This window comes from Sturnira hondurensis, unplaced genomic scaffold (assembly GCF_014824575.4).
Source record: "Sturnira hondurensis isolate 20B ecotype Veracruz unplaced genomic scaffold, ASM1482457v3 Scaffold0021354, whole genome shotgun sequence".
NCBI classification, from domain to species: Eukaryota; Metazoa; Chordata; class Mammalia; order Chiroptera; family Phyllostomidae; genus Sturnira; species Sturnira hondurensis.
This window is the reverse complement of record NW_028093985.1, coordinates 20,590,899-20,615,743: the sequence shown is the minus strand read 5'-3', so window position 1 is coordinate 20,615,743 and position 24,845 is coordinate 20,590,899. Positions and strand designations below refer to the sequence as shown.

At 38.8% G+C, this 24,845-nt stretch overlaps 1 protein-coding gene across 1 annotated transcript in view; it reads right to left on the bottom strand.

Annotated features, from left to right (window-relative positions):
- The window catches only part of LNPEP (leucyl and cystinyl aminopeptidase), an 89,414-nt gene extending 71,868 nt beyond the window's left edge, over positions 1-17,546 (bottom strand). The window contains exon 1 of the mRNA XM_037032401.1: positions 17,346-17,546. Coding sequence (XP_036888296.1) covers positions 17,346-17,364 — 19 coding nt within the window. The 5' untranslated portion in view covers positions 17,365-17,546. The remainder of the gene's footprint in view (positions 1-17,345) is intronic.
- Positions 17,547-24,845: the final 7,299 nt, after the last annotated feature.

Sequence of the window (24,845 nt, the reverse complement as noted above, 5' to 3'; positions counted from 1 at the left end):
TAACATTGTCTAAGCCTTCATCAATTAAAATAGCAAATCTATAGGATGTTACCAGTTATTACTCTATTTTAGATATCCTTTTCCTTTAAAAAGGGCAAAGAGAGCTATGTTATTTAAAAATGAGTTTTTACATTTTATAATAAAATGAATTCTCAAGACTTCAAGACCAAACCAGAAGAATAGAAATCACTTCAGGGAACAAACAAACTGACAGTTCAAGACCAAGCAACATGGTTCCATCTTGATCTCAAACAAAACAGAGAGCAGATATGATTGAAAAAATTATATTTTCAGAGAAATTTCTCATGTGCTATAACTGATTTTTTGAGAAAAATATATGCTGTCTCCTTTTTTCTTCTGTAGTAAGTACTTACCTGCCTCCCAATACAGTAAAATATAACAACTGGGATAAGAGAATCTATATAATTATTAATGTTAGAGTTTCCTGGCTAAGTGATAAAACTTTATTTACTAATTTTAAAATGTCTTTGATGTAAATATTTCTAACACATTTCATTACTTTACCCTCTTCTTACAAAGAACAGTTCCGACATTTGGTCATCATTAGCAAAAAAAATAACTATACTGCCACGTGTTTGGACATAGAGCTCAGCCTTAACTAACAGAGTAAAATGACACTCTATACCCCAGAATTTGGCCAAATTTCTCAAAATGTGTTGCTCAAAAACATGTTTCAATTAGCAATTTAAAGTTTACAGCAAATCATATTGCATGAGATTTTTAAGTTTTAGTTTAGATTTATCCACTGGCCACTGTTTCCCTGAAAACACTGCAGCTGCTTACTCCAGCTTTTTATCAGGGGTGTGTAAGTTCAATGATGGTCAATTTTAATTATGATTCACATATCACATTTCTTAAAGATAAGCAGAAATTATTCACTTTGAAGAAAAGGGAGAAAAGAAAGACTGAGAAAAAATGAACAGTGCCTCAACATCAATACCACAGAGAAAAGAAATACTGAGGGGGAAAAAAAGAGCAGCACCTCAGTATCGACAAGTTAACCAATATCAGAAGGACTAACATGCATGTAAACAAATATTGGGGCAGAAAAATCATCTGGAAAAAAACTACGGCCTAAAACTCTGCAAATATAGTGAAAGACACAAATTTACAGCCCAATGAACCTAACAAAAGAGTAAGCCCAGCCCTGGCTGGTGTGGCTCAGTGTAATGAGGGCCTGTGGACTGAAATGTTGCCAGTTCAATTCCTGCTTAAGGAACAAGCCTGGGTTATGGGCCAGGTCCCCAGTTGCAGGTGTGCAAGAGGCAGCTGATCAGATGTTTCTCTCACATTTCAATGTTACTGTCTCCTTTCTACTCTCTGTAAAAATAAATAAATAAAATCTTTTAAAAAAAGAATAAGCCCAAAGAAAACCAAGAAACAAATAAACTACTAAAAAAAGTAAAAAACAAAACAAAACAAAACTCTGAAACCAGCTAGAAAAAATATATATTACATATAGGATAATAACAATTAAGAGTACCATGGATTTCTTAACAGAAAACTGTGGAAGCCAGAACTTCATACAGCAGTATCTTTAGTATTTTGATATATGTCTGTGTGTATATGTATATCTATTATATATGCTTGTACAATATGTACAGGGTGGGGCCAAAGTAGGTTTACAGTTGTGAGTGCATGAAACAGTTTATTCTTATATTAAGATTTATTAACTATTATGTTATTTTCTATATGAACAACTGTCAGCCTACTTTTGCCCCACCCTGTATAATACATATGTTATATATCACACAAACATGTTTATATCTTTGGTAAAAGTAAATGCAGAACACCCTGGCTGGTGTCGCTCAGTGGATTGAGCACGGGCCTGTGAACTAAGGGATCGCAGTTCCATTCAGTCAGGACACATGCCTGGGTTGCAGGCCAGTTCCCAGAGGGGGACACTCAAGAGGCAACCATACATTGATATTTCTCTCCCTCTCTCCTTTCCTTCCCCTCTAAACAAATAAAATCTTTAAATAAATAAGTAAGTAAGTAAGTAAATAAATAAATAAAATGACCCCCCAAAAAAGTAAATGAAGAATACACAAAGAACTCTTACAACTTTGTATATGGGCAAAAGATCTGAACAGCCAACTCATGAAAGAAGATGAACTAATGGCCAAAACAAAACATGAAAAGATGCTCAACATCAGTATTCCTTAAGGGAAATGCAAATTAAAACCACATTGAGATATTACCAACCCACAAGACTGGCTACAATCAAAAAGATTAATCATTCCAAGTGTTGGCAAGGATATGGAGAGGCACTGCCATAACACTGCTGATGGAAATGTGAAATAACCAGTTTGGAAAACTTGGCAGTTCCTTAAAGTTAAAACACACAGATACCAGATGACCCAACCAATCAACTTCTAGGTATTTAACCAAGACAAACAAAATTTAATGTCTACACAAAGATGTATTTGAATGTTCACAACAGCTTTATTTATAATAACTAAAACCAAATATCTATTTAGAGGTATTAACAGATTATGTTATATCCATATAATGGAATACTATTCAGCAATTTTAAAAGAGAAACTAAATATTGATGTCCATGGAAAAAATCTCAAAATCATTACGCTGATTGATAAAGAAAGGCCAAAAAAGATAGTATATGATTCTATTTATATAAAATTGATATAATTCAATTTATATAAAATTCTAGAGAACCTAATCTATAGTGATGGAAAACAGGTCAGTTGTTGCCTCAAAATGGGGATGGAGGGAGGGATAAAGTGTAGATTTTATTCGCTTTGACTTCAAGTTTAAAAAATGGAAAACTTAAGAACCAGGGAAATGCAGCACCTCAGTACTCTGATTTTAGTTATACATCCTACACCAAGGCCAATTTGCAAGCCTTATTCATTTGAACAACTACTGCACATCCCATGCCAGGCTCCAGTCCTTTGTTCCACAATTACTTTTTGTTAACTCACACAAAGGAACCATAAATGGTCTTCTGTTCCAAAGTGTTCCTGACACTTACTATGAACAACAAAGTGAAGAGCTAATTCTGTTAGTATCTCAAGGTACTTTAAATGTATGGATTAGGATGGTTGGGTATATGACCTACTTTTACAGAACATTAATTCAGTTAACTGAACTTATAACTGACCTACATCACTGTATAAGTTTAAGGTGGAAAGCATATGGCTTGATTTACCTAGAGTATTGTGAAATGATTACCACATACATTTAGTTAACAGCCATCACCTCATATATGGATAGATGCAATAACAAATTGCTCCTTGCGATGAGAACTCCCAGGATCTGCTCTACAACTTCACCAGATATCCTACAGCAGTGTTCACTAGTCATCATGTGTTCATTACATCCCTAGTACTAATTCATCCTGCAACTGGAATTTTGTACTTTTTGATCACCCGCCCCTCTCCCCACACCCTGCTTCTGGTAACCACAAATCTGTCTTCATTTTCTATGTGTTTGTTGGTTTTTAATGTTTGGGGTTTTGTGTTTGTTTGTTTAGATTCCACATATAAGACAAATACAGTATTTGTCTTTTTCTGATTTATTTCACTTAGCACGAATCCTCCAAGGTCCATCCATGTTGTAACAAATTGTAGGATTTTCTCTTTTTTTTAAACCCTCACCCAAGGGTATTTTTATTTATTTTAGAGAGGAAGAGAACAGGGTGGGGGTTGGTGAGGGAGAGAGAGAGAAACACCAATGTAAGAGAGAAACATCAATCAGTTGCCTCCAGTATGTGCCCTAATTGCAGATTGAACCCACAACCTAGGTATGTACCCTGACTGGGGATCGAACCAACATCCTTTTGGTATGCAGGATGATGGTCCAACCAATGGAGCCACCTGGCCAGAGCAAGGATTTCCTTGTTTTTTAAAGGCTGAGTAATATCCCATTGCATGTATGTACCACAACTTCTTTATCCATTCATCCATCAACAGGCACTTAAGTTGTTTTCATGTCTTGGCTGATATAAATAATGCTGCTATGAACATGAGGGTGCAGATATCTTTTTAAGGGGAAAAACAGTTTTAAGTAGACCAATACTAGTCATTTGGACCCAAATACCACAGGAAGGGAAAGAGGGTTCATTCTAGTTTTCTTAAAAAGATACATGGGACAGAGGGTTTTATATCATTCTGCACTTCACACATCAGGACAAATAGTAAAAAAACAAACAAACAAACAATTGAATTAAACCAGGCAGGCCTTTAATTCATTAAAAATTAAGACAAGTCTAAGAAACCACTAAAGGGCTAAGAAGTTAAATGATGCAATCATATTATGTGTATGTTGGAGGAAGGGGGTTGGGGAAAGAGGGGCAGAAGGTTGAATGAAAACTCTTCAGCTTTTAATACAAAATAGATAAAGTCCAACCCTCTTTCTTAAGGTAATTAAAAAGCATTCTAAAATTTTGTGTCCACTCTAGTTTAGAACTATCCAGGGCTGAAATAAATAACTTCAAAATAGAATCCTCAAATAACCAAGGGTTCAAAGTAGAGCCCTCAAATAACCACGGCACCTGATACACGGTTTGTCAGAGATGCCTGGCTAGAACATTTCCTTCTCCTGTGACCTAGATCTGTCTTAAGAAACCTGCTGCCTAATTTCCACAGTTCCATTTTCTACTTGCTGGGGTATTCCCCTCCAATTCCTATAAAAGGCAGATGAAATGTTTAATGTAATAGTTGTGAAGACATGGAATGGGTACCCTGAGAATCCCTAATGCACCTTCAGCCAGTCTTGGAGGTTAAAACTACTTTCTTAGTAAGAGGTTATTTGAAATTTTCATTACCATTCTCTCATGAGTATTCAGTGGAGTTATACATGGGTGCATTACATGTAATATGACAGACTGCAGAAGCAAAGCTGAAAATCTAGTTGTCATGTATTTTAAATCCAGACATTAAAGAGATTTGCGACAATGTAAAATAATGCCTTTGAATAATTGATTTGTTTTGGAAAACAGTTCTTCACTAAAATATTATTTGACGTGTAAAAGGTTTTTATTGTTATTATGAAGTAAACTAATATTATAAAAATTGTTTCAGTGTTAACTTCGAACTTACTAAACATCTAGAAATATAGTCCACATAAACAAAAGCTTTTAGGGGTCCACAATACTTTTGAAGAGTATAAAAGGCATCCTGGGACCAAAAAGTTTGAGAAGCATAATTCTGCCTTCAAAGATAAAGAAAAAATTACCGAACCCTCCAGATATCTTGATTCAAGAATAGAAGTTTCAGCGTATTGTTTGAAAAAGTATATAAATACATAAGGTAAGAAAAAAGAATATAGATCTGAATCACTCTCTAGTTGGGCAGGAAGGAACCTCGGTGTGCAAAAAAAATTACTGAACTTAAGTTAGCCATATATGCTCTTTTGAGCATTCTCAGATAGGAATGTGGACTCCAATAATTTGTTTTTATGAAAAAACCACAATCTTCTTTATTATAAGGTAAACAAATCATCCAAATTGAAGGCTGCCAGTTATGGACTGAGCTGAGTGCCCTGCCCCCACCAAAAAAAATTTATGTCTAAGCACTAGCCCCCAATGTGACTATTTGGACACAGGGGCCTTTAGGGACATAATTAAGGTTAAAATGAGGTCACAAGGGTAAGGCTGATAGGACTGATGTTCCTACCAGAGGCATCTGAGACGCCACAGCTCTCTCTGCAAGCATGGTGGAAAGGCATGTGAGGTCATAGCAGGAAGGCGGCCATCTGCAAGCCAGAAAGAGAGCTCTTACCAGACACCAACCATGACCCACACCTTGATCTTGAATACCTAACCTCCATACCACAAATGTAAGGAAATAAACTTACTGTTGTTTAAGCCACCCAACCTGGTCAGTCCATGGTATTATGTTATGGAAACCTGAGCTGATTAATACACTACTTATATTCTGTTTTCATGTAAGTACTCCATAAATATACTGAGTAAAAGGGGGAAAATGGAGGGGGTTTTTTTTAAAGAAAGATGATATTAAATTAATGTCTTTGCAGTTCACACACCATAATTTATACTATGTGGCCACTAAAGAATTGTATTGGTTATGTTCTTCTCCAAATGTCATTTAATTTTTATCCTTTAACATTAGAACAGAAACATCTACATTGTTTCATCCTGGTTAGTTTCATGCTTTCACATTCCTGCTCATACTGTAACTAACTTATATTATTAGTACCCTGTTGTATCAACTAATAGAGAATCTTGCCTCTCAATGACTCTGCCCAATTGACAGCAATGATGTGGCCTTGCCTCCTGTACTCTTCCCATAAGGCCACATGAATGCTTATGTATGACCAATTCACGCCTTCTTATCAACTCTGGGATATAAAAACTTACTTTTTAAAAGTTTAATCTAATTAACTTGGGAACTGTTTTTGTGTCTTTTTAATGAAGAGCAAAAGTACCCCAATACTAGGTCAGCCAGAGGCCCTATAGTACTGCTGGACGAGACATTGATTTAACTGCCCCACTCTGGTCTCAAAGGCACAGCAACTCTCTAGCAATGAAGGAAGGAGGAAAATGTGAGGTCATCCTTTAATTTTGATTTTGAAAACGCTTCCAAGTAAGAGACTGCTTCCCCTTACCCATCATCTTTTTCCCCTCACACACTGAGACCATGCCTTAACGTAGTGCTATACTAAGCACTTGCTGTGTCTGAAACACAGCAAGCACTCAACATGCATTTCAGTGAAAAGGGAAGGTAAATGAACACTCCTACGAATATCCCACCAAAAGGCAATTTGGAATTACTCTATTTGCCATAGAAAAATTTATAGAAAAAAAAAGCATTGAAATTCAACTTTACTTAGGAAAAAAAGAAAAATCTCTAAATTAAAGGAAAAGAAACAAAATAATATTGTTATTTAAATGTTTCCAAGTTATTTGAAGTAACAGTAATCTCAGATAACATTTATTGAGCATCTAACATACGTAAACACTGTGTTCGGTGGCAACTCTAGTAGCACCCAAATATAAGAGAGCTGTACTTTTATTTGTTGTGTGTAATTGATGGTTTTTGGCTGAACAAGCATGTACATTCTTTATTTAGAACTCAAAATGTGTTGTTAACCATTTAGAAAACGGAGTCCTAAAAAGTGATACCCATGCTTTCATAAAGTACCATTAGTTCTTCTTTGAGCATCTCTGGGCAGAAAAGTGGACTCCAATAATTTATTCCTGTAGGAAATCACTCTCTTCTCAATCCTAAGGCTTCCTAGGAATAATTCTGGCCCAAGATGAGAAATGCCTCTACTTTGTTCCCATGCAATCCTTCCATATAGACAGTTCATCTTGCCATTTGGTCAAAATCACTACCTGATATGTTTTAAAAGTTGAAAATATTATCTCTGTGAGGGAAAAAGAAGTTCTGGAGACTCCTGGCAGGGTGAAGGTAAGGAGCTAAATTGCCATGATTCATAACAGATTCTCAGAGCCAAAAGCTGCTGCCAAGTTACAATCTTCTGTAAAAATAATAATAATAAATAAGGCTGTCACAGACACTAGCAGACATACAAATTCACTAGTAAAACTAGCTCCTTATTACACTTCCTGTGAGGAAACATAGCAAAATAGGTATAAATTTTAACACAGACATGTTTGTTTGCATTCCTAATGCCTATGAAATACACACCTTGTTAACCGTAAATGAAGTACCTTTATTCTGTATCTTCATGTTAACACTACCTCTTTTGGTCTTAAATTCCTAACTAGTTCAACCCCAACTAACAGACAAAATATATTTAATACCTAATCTAAAGACTGAAACAAGTTCTACTTGTATGAATGAGGTGTTGCATATTACATTTGCTTAAAGGAACCAGAAAAACACATCTAAGCCAGAATCAAACTGACTGTAGAAATGAATAGCTCCTCTATTCTACTCTTACACAACACTTCCCTGAAAGTGTTACAAATACATGATAATTGTTAATAAATATGAAATGAAAAGAATCCTCCTATACTGGCCCGAAGCCTTCAGGAGACAAGATGTAGGAAATACCATTTGTCTTCCAATTTTGAAAATCTCACTATGGCTGGAGTATGTCAAACTACCATGTATCTTAGACCTCAGCTAAAAACAACAAAAGTTTGAGTTTCTGTGCATATTTTTTTTAGTCTTTTAACTAAATATAGTAGAACATCTTGCTATGAAGCACAGAGCTAGTAGTAAGGAGCCAGGATTTGAATGTAACCATCTAAATCGCGCTTCTATATTATGTTACACTACATAGCCGTCATCAAAATGAGTGAGATGGACAGACCTATCATTGTCATGGATAGTTCTCCAAAACAAAGAAACACTAAAAGTACCAAACCAAGTGTATCTAAGGAAAGTGGTATAGTATGGGACCCGTGCTTCTTAAAGAAGCCTGACCATTTTTAAGAGAATATACTATTTTGTGTGTTCACATACCTTTTTTAAAACTTAATTCTGGGGGACTATAAGCTCCTCAAAAACAGGGACCACGCTGTGTTCATATTTGTGCTACAGCCTTAAGAACAAAGCCTGGCACAAGTTAGCATACAATTAATGTGTATTTTAATATATTTATTTGAGGAGGTATCTTTAAAAAAAACTATTATATCTTTAAAAAGAGGTAAGTAGGAACATGTCAAAAATAGATTTTATAAACACCTGTTAATTGAAGCAGTTTAAAATGGTATGTAAGAAGAATTTGCACTAAAGTATTCACTCTATGCTTTTCTCTGACCCCCAACTCCTGACTTTCCAAGAAGACATGGAACATTAATTTTGGTTTGTTCTATATTTAGTCTTGGCGAACAAAATAAGAGATGAAGAAAAACTATTAGCATGATTTAAAAAGGGAGAAATTCAACACAAAAAAAGGGGGAATAAAGAAAAAAACATAAGTAGATTTAAACCCTAGTATTATCTGGTTCCAATAAAATAGCATTGAGCTCAAAGCATTCCTTTGCTAAAAACATTTTTTGTATAGTATCTTCCAATAAATAAATAAATTATATATATATATATATATATATATATACACACATACACACACACACACACATACACATATACACTTCTGTATTTATTTTCTCTGGTTGTTATCTACAATGGACTTGATGTAGAGCCAAAAGAAAAATAAAATTCACAATAATATACAAAGCTCCAGTAAAAACCATTTACTTCTACTGAAAAACCAGCATTCAAACACACTGTAGATCCTACAGGAAAAACACTCTAGTTAAATTTCTGGCTAGGGGACACCTAAAAAGCATCAAGTTAACAAGAGGAACATAATATTCCAAAGACTAAAGAATACAAACAGTATTCCTTATCCTTATATTTATCATTATAATATTAATCAGACATTTTTTTTCACCATTTAAAAATTAGCCAACATCGTCATAAGGGGAAATTGAGCTTAAAGTTATTTGAGCTTAATTTTCAATTTTCTTTTCCTTTCCTAGGCTAAATTACTTACCCTAATGTTTAGATTTATATCAAACTTTTTTACAACATTTTTTTAGTTTAAATATTTTATTTATTTATTTATTTATTTATTTTTAGAAAGAGGGGAAGGGAGGGAGAAAGAGAAGAAGGGAAACATAATGTGTGGTTGCCTCTCCTGTGCCACCACCCCCACCCCCCACCCCCCGCCCCACCATCACACTGGACACTTGGCCTGCAACCCAGGCACGTGCCCTGACTGGGAATTGAGCCAGCAGCGATCCTTCGGTTTGCAGCCCACACTCAATCCACTGAGCTACACCAGCCAGGGCTCACAATATATTTTTTTAATCTTTCTTCATAACATGGGTCCCACAATCCAAGACAATCCTCATGGTACCTCTTAGAAAGATTCAGCTATAAAAAGCAATTGTAATTGTTAATAATGCCTAAATATTTATGCTCCTTNCCCCCACCCCACCATCACACTGGACACTTGGCCTGCAACCCAGGCACGTGCCCTGACTGGGAATTGAGCCAGCGATCCTTCGGTTTGCAGCCCACACTCAATCCACTGAGCTACACCAGCCAGGGCTCACAATATATTTTTTTAATCTTTCTTCATAACATGGGTCCCACAATCCAAGACAATCCTCATGGTACCTCTTAGAAAGATTCAGCTATAAAAAGCAATTGTAATTGTTAATAATGCCTAAATATTTATGCTCCTTAATCTCTCAAGCAAATCTACAAAGTGGCAAGTATCTTTTAAAGATATAAAGTTAAAAAGTTTATTTTTAATTTCATCAACTACCTGAATATAATTTCAAAATAATCTTAATCTACCATAATCCCTTATTTAAAATGAAAAATGGCATTAGGCATAATGAATACCTGGAATTTAACAGAAAATTAATATCACTGAATGAGAGCTGCAAAAGAAATTTATTAAGCATCCTTTCATGTATACAAAATGCTTACATGGAAGTAGTTCAATTAGTAAATATATTTGCTAGACTTGATCTCAGAGAGATTTGAACAAAACATTATTCTGCTGATAATTCTCTGAAATGCTTTTCCATCTGACTTATCAGACTGATAAAACACAAGTAAGCGATAGTCTTAAATCTCTATAGCAAATATTTTGCCATCAAGTTAAAACTTAATTAGAGGGTCACTTTATCATCAACCCACTTTTGTAAAAATAGAGATGATTATCCAAAATTCTGGATTATAACCACATTTTTTTCTACCAATCATCACAGTCATTTGATTATCTGCCAAGAAAAGTTTCTATGCATGAATTCTTCAAGTCTTTATCTCTGTGGTATTTCCCAAATTGGCAATTAATTAAAACAGAACTATGTAGCCAACTGCAATGAACAACTGAACTCAAACAAAGGTAACTTATTTGTATCTAACACAACATACCCTATTTCTTATCTAACATCCATTCGTATTACACCCTCTTTTCTACATTCAATTATTTTTCTGTGTGCTTCCTCCAACTGGAAGATTACCAAGCCTCACTAGCCTGGATTGATGCAGATGGAAGTGAGGCTGATGTTTTAAAGAGCAACACATTTCTTATTCCCACTAACACCCAATACTCTATGCTCAGTCTGAGTTGTTTTCTTAAGCTAGCCACCCCATCTAGATACCGTAAGGACATGTCAATGCCCAAAGGGTTGGTTAGGTACTTAGCATTTAGTTCTAAAAGCAGAAAAACTACTGCTAATACTTACAAGGGGAAACACCTCAAACTCATGGACTTGATCTTGATAAATCAGACACACTAGTTCCTCTCACTATGCCGCAAGGGCCACGGCAGCCTCCCTTACTTAACCACTGAGGCCCTTTGGACAGCTATGGACAAGAAGAAACTAGACAAGGATTACACTGCCATCTGATTTCAAATCACATAACCAAAAGCAACTTAAAGATGTTTTAAACATTTGCTTACTCTACTCAATCACTCCCAAACTTTCATGCATTTTTCCTCTAAAGAGAAACTTGGGATAATGTAATGCTGTTGGGGTGATAAATATTCTAACAACTGTTTTAAATGTTGTTAAGTTTCAGATGTGAGCAATACTATGACCAAAGCGTCCTCACCCACCAGCAAGTTCCTCTATGACACCTGATATAGTTGTCTAGGAAACATTACCACACAGTTCAGGTCATCGGGCTCAGGAAGGAAAGGAGCACAACCAACCCGCAGAGATACCCATTCTCTCACTACACTTCCCATTCTCCTGTTCTCCCAGCTTATGAAGCTCTCCCCACAGAAACATCAGGAAACCTTTTTACCCCCTTCATCCCAGATCATTGCCTTGACCTCCCCCCAAAGTATGGGGGGATTAGAGAAGACTGGACCACCCAGTCCCCCAACCTACAGAAATCCAGATAATTAGCTTGAGTTTTGTTCTGGTGACTGCATTCTTAAATACATGGGAGGGATGACCAGGAAGACCTTCATTAAGGAAAACACTCTTAAAAGGAAAAGAACTTCAAAGGATCTTCTACAGTTGAACTTGATTTTCCATTGTTTTTCAAACTCCTTTGGAAGCCTGAATTTTCTTTATTTGGCAAAAGAACTGGTTTCCTCCTAGTCTAGATGCTAATCTTGGAGTTTAAAAAAATTATTTGGGTCATTATTCAACCATAAGCATCCGTAGAAAAGTGAAGCAAAACCAGGAAATAAAGAACAGTCACTACTACCAGGATGGTACCACAAGGTCAATGGCTCTACAGTCCTCTTTGTACTTTTTTTCTTGAAATTTAAAATGTTCATGAAAGTGAAGAGTCCTAACTTACAAGTAATTGAATTTTTGACTGTGAAAGAAAGAAGTACATTGTATGATTAAACTCATGGCAAATGTTTTCAATCTCCTTCCAGGGCCTCCAAATGCCAATCTCAACTCATTCATTCCCCTTGCCCCACAATTTATTTTGTCCCACCAGATCCACCTACCTCCCCTTCCAACTTTGATTCTGCCTTTCAGCCTATACAACAGCGTCTCGCTCTCCAAACTAGGCTCCCTTCTGAACCAGATTTGCAAAGCTCAAGACATGACTATTTTGAAAATCTCTGCCTATCAGCTTCCTCCTTTACCTAAAATCTCTACATTTCTTTCATCTTCATCACTAATTATACTAAATTTTCCCTAAAAAATCTTTTGAGTCCAAGTCCTACAGGACCTCCCGGGACCATTGCAAATGGATTATAATAATGAATCAGGTTACAGAGGAATCCTGACCCTTCTTGCACTGACACAGGAACTCTTACTGTCAGTCACAACAACTGCACAGGAACACTAGGGCAGCAAGCAGCCTTCTCTGAAAAAGCCACTACATATACAGGCACTGTACTATCGCAAGGGCTTCAAAATTTCCTTCTATTTCCAATCCTTGCTTCCTATGAACTCTCAGAAAAGGTGCATGTCTATTGATTCAATTTTTTTAAAAAAAGAAAAAAAACTTTCTCATGTTGCTTCACTAGTATTATGGAAAGGCTTAGTAGTATTTGTGCCACCTCCAGCTACCTACAGTTTTCAAGAGGTTAGGTAACAAATTTACAGAACTTGTCTGCACTATTCTCACCTCGACTGCCAGGAAGCAGGGGTCTAACCTAGCTCCATCCCAACTCCTAAGATTTCCTAACATTTTCAAAGAGAGGGTAAAATGCTGTTGTTTCCTAACAGGAATATTTACAGCAGAAATGTGAACTTATTGGTGACAGATGTTATATGAGCATGTTACAAAAACAACCCTGTACAATTATTTCATAATTAGAAAACTGTCTTAAACTGTTATTGCTTTTTCATTTATATATATCAGCATGAGAACAGAGTTAGATTCTTGCATTTCATTTCTCTCACTGAGATTAGCATTATCTAATGACAGGTCTGTGAGATTTTTATAACTGTGCTTAGCACAAAACTCTACTTTGTAATGGGGATTCAAAAAATGCTATCTGACTGAATTACTGAGGAGGAAATCACCTCTTGCTTATTTTTATATGGTAATTTCCTCATAACCAATCTTTCTGGTTATATATCTTTCAGGCTGAGTTCTCAAGGATCATCTACAGATAAATGATAATCACTGGTTTCAACTGCATTTAAACCATGTTGTTTATCTTGTTTCAAGACGCTCTTTTTTGGAGGTTGTGTAAAGCAAAGAAATTTTCAAACACTGCTTCCCAGTTAAAAGCTGAATTGGTTTATACTTAATGCCTCAAACTTAGACTATTAAGTGTTAACACTCAATTATTATATAGTCCCTATTTTTATTAACTAAAATAAAAACAAAACAGATGGATTAAGAACAGAACTTAATTTACATTCTATCAGAGAGAAAAACTCCTATCTTCCATTTTTAAACAAAATGTGGTAAGCTCACATTTTTGATAGATGATGCTAATTTTTTTAAACGTATGCTATAGGACAATTATTATTTTATAACATAAAAAGATGAAATCACAATTTCATACTGCTTTACAACCCATGAATATCTAGTTTGTTGTCTATTATGGAAGTTGGGAAATACTTTCAATTGGATTGCATTTGGAAACAAAAACAAAAATAATTTTGTAAGACAGGAAAGTCCAGTCACCCTGTTAGATTATGCATCAGGCTGTAGTGCTAAAGAAATTTCTGGGGGCTTTGTTCATATGAAAAAAACACAACTACCCATTTAAATTATGTTTTCAGTTTTGGGACTTCAAATATCAATGCTTTTTTACCCTCTATATTTCCTTTAGGCCTACAAAGCACAGGGGGAAAATACGCACACACACACACATACAACACAGCACATAAGGATAAAAAGTCCTTCTCTGTCAATACACCTCCAAATCCTGAATCTGCTACCTTCTGGTGAGTAATTTTAACATCCTCAAAATGAAGTCACATATTCCTAGGCCTAACAATCTCAGACCTCCTCAATCAGATTCTGAGGGTGAGCCCTGGTGTTTATATTCCTTAACAAAAATTTAAGTTACTCTGAAATACCCCAATCCTGATTGCATGAGGGAGGACAAATAAATAAAGATTGACAGTCATCAAACAATAACTTAATCTACAACAGTAAATCTATTTAAAGGTCTAGAGAGTTGCCGCTACATTTTTGTTTGTTTTTTGATAATATATAAATCACTACTTTCTAAGTTTCATCTCTCTCTACCTGCATAGCAGGACATAACAGTTACTGTTAAAACTCTTGAGTACTGGTCTAGCACATCTCAGCCCCACCCCTACCACCCCCCCCAAAATTCAACAAAGGTACAAAACCAGTATAGATATATACAGTCTTCAACATAATAGCAGTCCTTCCCCAAGACCAAAAATATCTCCTGAGCCAAATGGGAATTCCTGGCACTAAGGTCCCTTTTTATAAGCCTTTTCTGAAGATGTGTATATTAAATGGGTTAAGGAAGTGTTATCTGGACAGGTTAACATAGGATATTCACATTATCAGCAGGCAAAGAGCAGGGCCCAAGAAAAAAGAAGCACGGGAGCCGCAAGTTTTAACAAAGTACAGAAAGCCCTACCAGAATAGATGAGTACTCAAAGCCAAAATGACAAAACAGAAACTAAATTTGCCTTCTCTACAAATTTGTAGGGCACAGGGTAAAACCACTGACAAGCTTTTAACTGAAAGATATGTGGTCCTAAAACTAAAACTGTCTTTGTTAGGCTCTCACAACTCTTTCCATATACAGGATACATGAGAAAGTACCAGCAGTGAAGATTTCACTAAAAGAGCATGAATTTGAAACAAAAGCCAATACCAAGCTTGACAATTCCTGCAATCATAAATTCTATGGATAATGAAATACTCTGCACCAGAATACCCAGACCTACAGGAGAAGAATTAAATTTACATATCCTTTATACTCAAAAGGATTAAGTACAAAGATGTCCTATTTGAAAACACTAGAAAATTCTAGTTATTCTTCAAAATTTCTGAAATTAAAAAAAAACAAAACAGTCCACCTTAAACCTGAAAAGTACCTCAAATTGCTAGGAGCTCATTTCTTGTGATTTCAAATGTAGTTTCTATTCTCCCTGGTAAAGGATTTACATTAACTAAAATGATGCATTGCCAAACTATCTCTAGCACACATTGAAAATCTGGAAGACAGGAAAGGATTAAAAATCCAGTTTCCTACACTAAAGTTGAAGGTTTGCTTCTTTTTTGTTCTCGTCTGTAGGACTTTTCCACTGCCTTCCCAAATGTAGCAATTTGTAAATGTTCATATCTAGGGGAGCATGTTCTAAGAGACAAGAAGAGGTTCCAATTTGAAGACGTGAGAATGTACTTTCATTCTGTAGGCATGGGTTCACAAAAATCAGCCAGCCACGCTCTTGACCAAATGGATGACTTGGCCTTGCTGCGGGAACTTTTTAAAAATTTAAATGAAATTTCATATTTAACATCCTAGAGAGATGGACGCTCCAAGTATTCTACTTAGAACAAAGAAAAAGCCTTGGAAGAGTCATATGGAAGGATTTAATGATCTGTATTAAACATATATTACACTAAAGTAGCAGATGGTCTTCAAGGTTCTTTTCTGTCCCATTCTTCCGTAACTTAGTAACTTTACCAGACTCTTCTTAGAGCCTTCGTGATTACAAATAGAACCTGAATAAGAAGATTCGGAACTACATTTGCCATCATTAAGCCTGATTAAACAGTACAAACAGGAAGATGGCAGTAGAATAAAGCGCTCTGAAGTAGAAACAGGAAGGATATAATGAGCAGTTCACAAGCCCCTGAATGAAGCACAACAAAGTCAGGATGGTGTTTGGGATGTATAGTGGTCAACGCCTGGCTCTTGGGTGACAGCGACCCACCAGAACAGCGGTAGACTTGGCTTCTATTAACACGACAAACTACCTGAAGTAACCAACCACGAGCAGGAAAACATGTCAACTAGAAAATGAATTCTCTATTTAAGTGTGAATTATCCCTTGATGGCAGTTTTCCTACTTTCTATCCCCAAACAGAATCCATATAACCAACGCTGCATAAAGGTTAGGCATCTCACCCTTATATTGTAACTCTGGCACTTCTGTTCCAAACAAAAGCCCTCCTTTTAACTAAGGCGGGATTTATTCTCTCCATTCAGTAAACGGCATGACTCTTGTAGGATATCCCACAAGCTCCGACTCTGACTCTCCTCTCGAGTCGCATTGTGATATCACCCTAATGCCCACCCACCCCCCCCATATCTAATGAGCCTCCCACTGAACAACTGTGTTATCGGGAGCTGGGGAAGGAGGCTCGAACGCCCAGCGCAGCACCTGGGTCACAGTCGGTGCTGGCGGGCACCTCCTCGGGCGCTGAGCAGCGGGGAGGCAAGCCTTTCCCCAAGGTTCCCTTCTTTCCCATAATTTAACCGGCAAGCTCCATACCCCAACCCGTCCCATTAGGAAAAGTCACGCCGGCACCTCGCTGAAGGACAGGGGGACAGCTCCCAGCGCAGCACCCAAGTTAGCGGGGCAGAGGCCGTGACGCACACCACCTTATGGGGCAACGGTGCTGCCAACTTTCCCACTTCCCCCTCCTCTGCGCACGGCAGCCCAAACTTTGCCGTTCGCCCACCTGGCCGCTGAGCGGAGAATCGGGTCCAGCCGCACCCGAAGCCTCCCCTCCCAACCCTGGAAGGCGGCGGCGGCGTTAACCTTCACGCTAGCCCCCGGCCCCCCAGTGGGCTCTGCCAGACCCCTGCCCCCGAGCCTCCCGCTGCCTCCCCCCCAGTCCCACCTCCCCGCCCCCAAACCCTCGCAGAAAACCCGTGGTGGGAACAACTGCATCCCAACCCCTCGGGTTCCTATTGCCCACAGTCCTCTGGGCTCCAGAGAGCTCCGGTCCCGGACCCTCTGGCTGCCCACTCACCACTGGTGAAAGGCTCCATTTTCCCCCCGCCACTGCTCCTTGCAGCCGGAGAGCCCCAGCTTCCTACGCGGAGGGCTGAAGCGGCCCTGCAGACTGAGCATGCCCAGCGCGGCCACCGAGTGATGATAGGGAGGTGCTGCTAGGGGCGGCGCCGCTCCGCTGCTCATTGGCTCCGGCATTCCGGGTTTTCACAACAGCAGCAGAAAAGGTGAGGGTAGAAAGAGGAAAAAGCTTCTCAAGGCCCGAAGCCAACTGGGGGAGAGGAAGGGTTGAAGCGGGTTAGAGCGGAGGGCCGGCCCAAGGGCGGGTGTAAGCAAGTCACGCCCCCGTCGGGAAAGCTGGTTGTCAGTTTCTTCAGGCCCTTGTTCAGTCATTCAGCAAACGCGAGGGCCTACTGTGTCCTGGCCAGCACCATCCTAGGTGCCCAGAACTCGGCACCCCAGTGGAAAAACACAATGGTTGCCCCGTGAAGCAGACATTCCGGAAACAGGCAATAAACAAACGCAGAAGATACACGAGGCTGAAATAACTGCTCCGCTGAGCATCAAATCGGGGTGATGTGATGAAGAGTGAGTGGGGCGCTAATTCGGGTGGCTTGGTGAAGACAGGACTGCTGGGAGGTGCCACTGTAACAGAGATCTGAATGCAGAGCAGGCGCCTGCGGGTGAAGGGTCACTCCCGAACTGGAGAGAGGCTTCAGGGGCTCACTTCACCAAGACTCGAAAGAGGTGGCGCTGTGGGCAGTCTCCGCAAGGCTGCTGGCCCACAACAGAATGGTCCCAAGTGGGCGTACCCCAAGAGACAGAAGGCAGGCCGGGGCGCTAGGGAACCTATCATCGGGCTAGCAGTTCCTGCGAGGTCTCTACAGGCCGGCGAATCACAAAACCTGGCGCTGGATAAGCCGGAGTCCTTGGGCACCGCAGAATGTGATCAGAACATTAGCCGGAGCTAGACCTAAATCAACACCTGCGGCTCTGCGGGATGCCACCGCTCGAGTTCTTGGTCTAGGCAGAGGGAGCTAGACTGGAGAAGCGGAAGCTCCCTTAACCACCCCTTCCCCGGCCCTGGCGCCTTTGCCTCCAGCCCCTTGCCACCATTGTTTCCAATGTCAAATCTGGGCAGTCTTGGCAAACCTTGGGGATGGAGCAACTAGGGGCCCCCCGTGAGCCCCGGGGGAGGCTCGTCTGGACTGGCTCCCTCATCCCTCGCTCAGTGTGCACACCGCTGCTGTTACTCTCGCAGCGAAGGCCGCAGCCCTTCCAAACCGTGGCCTCAGCCTCTCTCCTACTCTCTCCTCTCCGCATCCCTGGCCGCTGCCGCAATTTGGCTTAGGCTGTGCCTCCTTGTGCTTGCCAAGTGTCACAGGCTCCTCAGAGGCTGTCAACAGCAGGTTGCAAGGCATTGGTTGCAAACAAGCCGGTGAGCGCAAAACAGCCTAGCCAAACAGGGGATGGCAGGGGTTTGACCCGCACAGGAATTAGCAGTTAGATTTAAAAGAAGTAAAACCGAAGTGCAATGTTATATCGTAAGTGTCAATTGTGTTAAATTACACACTTCCCACTCCACTTTAAAGCCTTCAATGGACAACAGTCGTGCTTAGAATAAAAAAAAAACAAACACCTCTACCTAATTCTGGGGACCTCATTTCCTATGCGTGATCGTGGCTTTGGCCACAAAGGGCTTCTTGGAGTTCCTGGAAGTAGCCAAGTTCCATCCAAGCACGTTCCTCCTGCAAGCATTGATCCTTCTGACTGGTAATTTGCCTGCTGGTTCCTTCTTGTCATCGGGGTCTCCACTCAAATGTCAACTCTAGAGAGCCCTTTCCTGACCACACAATGGAAAAAAGAACAAACATGGACTACTGCCTAATTTTCTTAGAGCACTCATTACTCTCTAAAACAATGTTTTCGTTTGTTGCTTTATTATTATCAAACTCCCTCTCAGGAATGCAAGCTGCAAGACACAGATTGTCTTCCTAATCCCCAGATAACTGCAATAAATTTTTGAATAAATATGCGAATGGATGCAACGGTATTTAGAGTTCCAGTTAACTTGCAATGTTGAACTCCCTTCCAGAGATCATCTGCCTTATTCTATATTAAATAGTGTGTATGTGATCAGTACAGGCAAGGTGTCTGTATCATAGGATACCTCAAAGCTGTTCTTCCCTCACTCTTAAATAAAAATAATCAGAGCCTGTAGACTGCCCCTCACCCTGCCCCAGGGAACTTAACCAAAAATAGGAAGTGAACCGCAGCCGGTGCATCAGTGTTCAGATATTTTATAAAGGACTGGATTTTGTTAAAAGGACCATGCACATTGTATTGCTTAGATAAGAAGCTCTTCCATATATTTTAGGACATGCCAGGTCCCTTTGGTGTTATTTTTGCAACCAAAGTACTTAAGATCAGGGCTATTTAAAAATCCACAGCTTGTTAAATCCCCTCACCTCACCTGTAAGTTAGAGTCTATTATGCTCTTAAGTGTGAAACACATTATCTTGTGTTTGTCTTAAATATTTTATTTCTGCAGAGACTTGTGGTAAAAATGCTTCACCATGGCACTAATAGATGGATTATCATGTCTTCCTGAGAGTTCTTTGACAAAGGTACAAATAATTTCTTTATTCTCTCTTTACCAGGCTCTTGCCTCTCTCCCCCCCCACCCCCAACCCATTCCTACACGGGGTGGGGTGGGGTGGGGTGGGGTGGGGAGAAGGAGAGAGAGTCATTAAGAACCATTTAAAGATTTAAAGAATTCTGGTTTTGGATTGGAGATAAAAGTATCTAAACCCAAAGTGTTTCAGGTCCCTTCCTGCCCTCAAAAGAATAATAAGGAATTGTGTTTTGTTTTATTCTGGATTTTTTTTTGAGGGGAGGATACTGTTTTACATTTGACTTCATAAAGCCTTAATGAGGGAACACAATTTCACACATTCACTGCTGAAACCCATCATGTTTCAGTCTTTAACCTCTTTCTAGCCTCCCACACAGAACTTCCTCTTTAGTTTAAGGGCATAATACTTTAAATTGCTATGAAGTTGCTACTCATTATCAAGGAGAGTGTGACAGTATCTACTATACCCATTACTATTTCAGAATCCTTGCTTTCTATCATTTAACACTTGAAAATAAAGAAACTGAAAGGCTAGGTATAATGTAACTAATAATGAAAAGAAAAATACAAGTTCCCTAACTAATAAACAGTATTTATTTACAAAGAAGCAACAAACTTGCTAATCAGTGAATATAAGAACTTTTTTTTTCTTTTTAATCAAAGTAAAGCACTTGGTGTGGCCGGGATCTTTAATCCAAGCCTCAGTTTAACAGATGAGGGAACTGAAATCTGGAAAAGCTAGAAGATTTATTCTCGGTCCAGCGACAGACAGGGGCTGGGACTCAGGCGGCCTCTGTTTTAAACCAGTGCCCTGAAATTTGCTGTTGCTTCCTTGTTCCCACAGGGAAATAAAAATGATCTGTGAGAGGTATATGGCATGAAGAGAAATATAGCTAACTTCAGGCTACTTCCATTAACTACTTAATTGAAATTCCAACTTCATTTATTGATATTCCATGTCAACTTTAGGTTTAGCAATATTAAATGTTTTTTCTAATTCTTTTGAAATAAGCACTTAACTATACATTAATTGGGTGTATACATTTGAAAATGCTTGTTCAGGACTCTTAAATCAATGGAGGATGCTGTTTGCTGCCGGGACAAGATGACCACTATGACGTTTCCAGCTACTCTAGATTCAGCCATCCCAAGGACAAAAGGAGTCAGTATCTCCTTACCCTGATAACCCTCTTGCAGCACACATGCTCAGCACCAGTTAGTGACATCTGAAGTTATACCAAATTAGGCAATGTTTAAAGCACTAAAAAAACCAACAACAGAATAATTATCCAACAAAGTTCTTATATAGCTTAGCCATTAGCAAAAAAGACTCAGCCAAATAAAGCAAAGGGTTATCAAGAAAGAGCACTTCTGTATGAGTTCAGATGCATTGGGACACAGAAGCAAAATGCCAATAAACTATTTTAAATGAGAAGGAAATTTATCATCTCACGCAATAAGCCCAGAGATAAGGCAGTCTTTAGTCACGGCTCTCAAACATATGAAAAAAAACTCACCTTCTCACTCTGTCCACTCTGTGAACAATTTTCTGAAAGACTGAGGGCCGCAAGCTCAAACAGGCTGCATCACGGGAGGAAGAAGGAACTTTTCTCTGGTTTGTCTTTCTTAAGAGCAAGGAAGCTTTTCTCAGAAATGCCCCATTAGAATTCTCTTTAGGTTTTACTTGCCCAAAGGGAATTTTGTTTATTTCTAAGCAAATCACTGAAAACAAAATCAAGTTTACCATGATCAAGACAGAGCAGTTTAGGAGTGCTGAGTTTAATATTTAGGAGTGCTGAGTTCTTGTATTTCATATGGGGGGGGCAGAGGGAATTGTACAGAATCATTTTTCTTATTCAGAGGGGTAAAAAAAGGTTAAGCAGGCAAAATATCAGGTATGCAATCTAAATATTCACTAAAAGTTATAAACACTAATATTTTAATAATATTCTTAAACCCACCCGGCCCTGGTGATCACCTAAGTCTCCGCCTCTCAAACATAACAGGTGCAAACAGACCAAACATTATGACTCAAGAACAGCTCAAAGCCCCAGAGCCTATAATTCTAAGTGACCAAGAAATAGCCAGCCTTTCAGATAAACAGTTCAAAATACTGGTGATCAGGATGCTCACAGTATTGATTGAATTTAGTCACAGATTAGAGGAACATATGAAGGCTAAACTGACTGAAATGAAGGGAAATACATAGGAAACCAATAGTGATGGAAAGGAAACTGGGACTCAAGGGAGTGGACCAGAAGGAAGAAAGAAACAACCAAACCGAAAAGAAGGAAGAAACAAGAATTCAAAAAAATGAGGAGAGGCTTAGGAACCTCCAGGACATCTTTAAACATTCCAACATCTGAATTATAGGGGTACCAGAAGGGGAAGAGGAACAGCCACAAGTGGAAAACTTATTTGAACAAATAAGAAAGGAGAACTTCCCCAGTCTGGCAAAGGAAATAGACTTCCAGGAAATCCAGGAAGCTCAGAGAGTCCCAAAGAAGTTGGACCCAAGAAGGAACACACCAAGGCACATCATAATTACATTAGCCAAGATTAAAATGAAGGAGAGAATCCTAGAAGCAGCAAGAGATAAGGGGACAGTCACCCACAAAGGAGTTCCCATCAGACTGTTACCTGATTTCTCAAAAGAGACCTTGCAGACAAGAAGGGCCTGGAAAGAAATACTCCAGGTCATGGAAGGCAGGGACCTACATCCAAGACTGCTCTATCCAGCAAAGCTTTCATTTAGAATGGAAGGGCAGATAAAGTGCTTCTCAGATAAGGTCAAATTCAAGAAGTTCATCATCACCAAGCCCTTATTATATGAAATGCTAAAGGGACTTATCTAAGAAAAAGAAGATAAAAAATATGAACAGTGAAAAGACAGCAAACTCACAGTTATTAACAACGACACCTAAAACAAAAGCAAACTAAGAGGACAGCAAACTTAGAGGACAGCTATGGTTTTGCTTCTGAGCGGAACCATAGAAATGGAGATCACATGGAGGGTTAGCAACAGGGGAGTGGGAGGAGGAGAAGAGGGGAGAAGGTACAGAGAATAAGTAGCATAGATGGTAGGTAGAAAATAGGGGGGCAGGAATATTATGAGAAATACAGAATCTAAAGAACTTGTGACACATGGACATGAACAAAAGGGGGGGATGGTGGGGGAGGGGTGTGCAGGGTGGAGGGGAATGAAGGGGGGAATGGGACAACTGTAATGGCATAATCAATAAAATATATTTTAAAAAATAATAATATTCTTAAACCCTAGGCCACTGTACAAGAAAAGTAAAAATAGAGCCAAAATCAATGCAATTTTTCATATAATCAATCATTATAATTAGGATTACAAGCCAAAAAAAAAAAGATATATTATTAAGCCTTGAACTCTGACTTGAAAGTAACTACTAAAATGGAAAAATAAATCTTAGGCATTTGTATGAGTTCGCATGGCTGCTGTAAAAAACAAAAACAAAACCAAAAAAAAAACAATCACAATCTGAGTGGCTTAAACAACAGAAATTTTTGTCTCATAGTTCTGGAGGCGAGGACTGAAGACCCAGGTGTCAGCAGGGCCTTCCCTCTGAAAGCGCCAGGGAAACATACAGGTTCGGGCTTCTCTCCTGGCTTCTAGTAGTTCCGTGGCTTGTGGCAGCGTAACTTCAGTATTTGCATGGCATTCTCCCTACATGCATGTCTGTGTTCATATTTCCCTTTTAATAGCACTAGTCGTATCACCCTACTCCAGTGTGATTTCATCTTAACTAATTACACTGCAACAACCCTATTTCCAAATGGGTTCCCATTCTGAGGTGCTGGGGGTTACAACTGCAACATACGGATTTTACATAAACACAATTAAACTCGTCATAACAGCATCTTTCTAAAAGAAATAAGGTTGAAGATAAGCATCAAGAAAGATTTGATTTCCATGTATAACACCAAGAAGTGAAGAAACAGCCCACAGAATGACAGAGATTTATATCTAGAATACATAAAGAACTCCTACAATTTAATGATTAAAAACAAATAATCCAAGTAAAATGGACAAAGGATCAGAATAGACATTTCCCATATACAAATGGCCAATAAACACATGAAAAGATGTTCAATATCATGACCCATGAGGGAAATGCAAATCAAAACCACGATGACGTACCACTTGACAGTATAGGTAGGTACAGGCATAGGATGGCTAGAATAAAAAAGCTAGAGACTAATAAATGTTGGCCAAGATGTAAAGAAATTGGAACCTTCAGACACTGCTGGTGGGAATATAAAATTGTGTAGCTGTGCTGGAAATAGTCTGGCAGTTCCTCTAAAGGCTCAACAGAGTTGCTGTTGGATCCAGCAATTCCACTCCTAGGTATATGCCCAAAGAATTAAAAATTTCTGTCCATACAAAAACTTGTACAATAATGTTCATTGCAGTACTATTTATAATAGCCAAAACAAATGTTCATCAGACAACACAAATGTTCATCAAAGAAGCTAGTTACAGAAGACCATATATGGGAGTCATCCATTTATATGAAATTTCCAGACTAGGCAAATCTATAGAGACAGAAATATTAGCGGTTGCTTAGAACTGAAGGGAGGGAGGAATGAAAAGTGACTGCTAATGGGTACAGTGTTTCTTGTTAAGGTGATGAAAATGTTCTAAAATCGACCACAATTACAGGTGCACAACTCTGAATATTTTTTAAAACCATTGCTTCTGTGACTGGGCAAATTGTTTAATCTCCCTGGGTTTTCTTTTTTCTTTTATAAACTAAAGACAAGCACTCTGTCCTTAGGGTTGTTGTGAGGAAAAGAGGAATGTACATACTAAAAGTATTTTAAGGAGACTGGCACAAAATAAACATTAAAATGTAT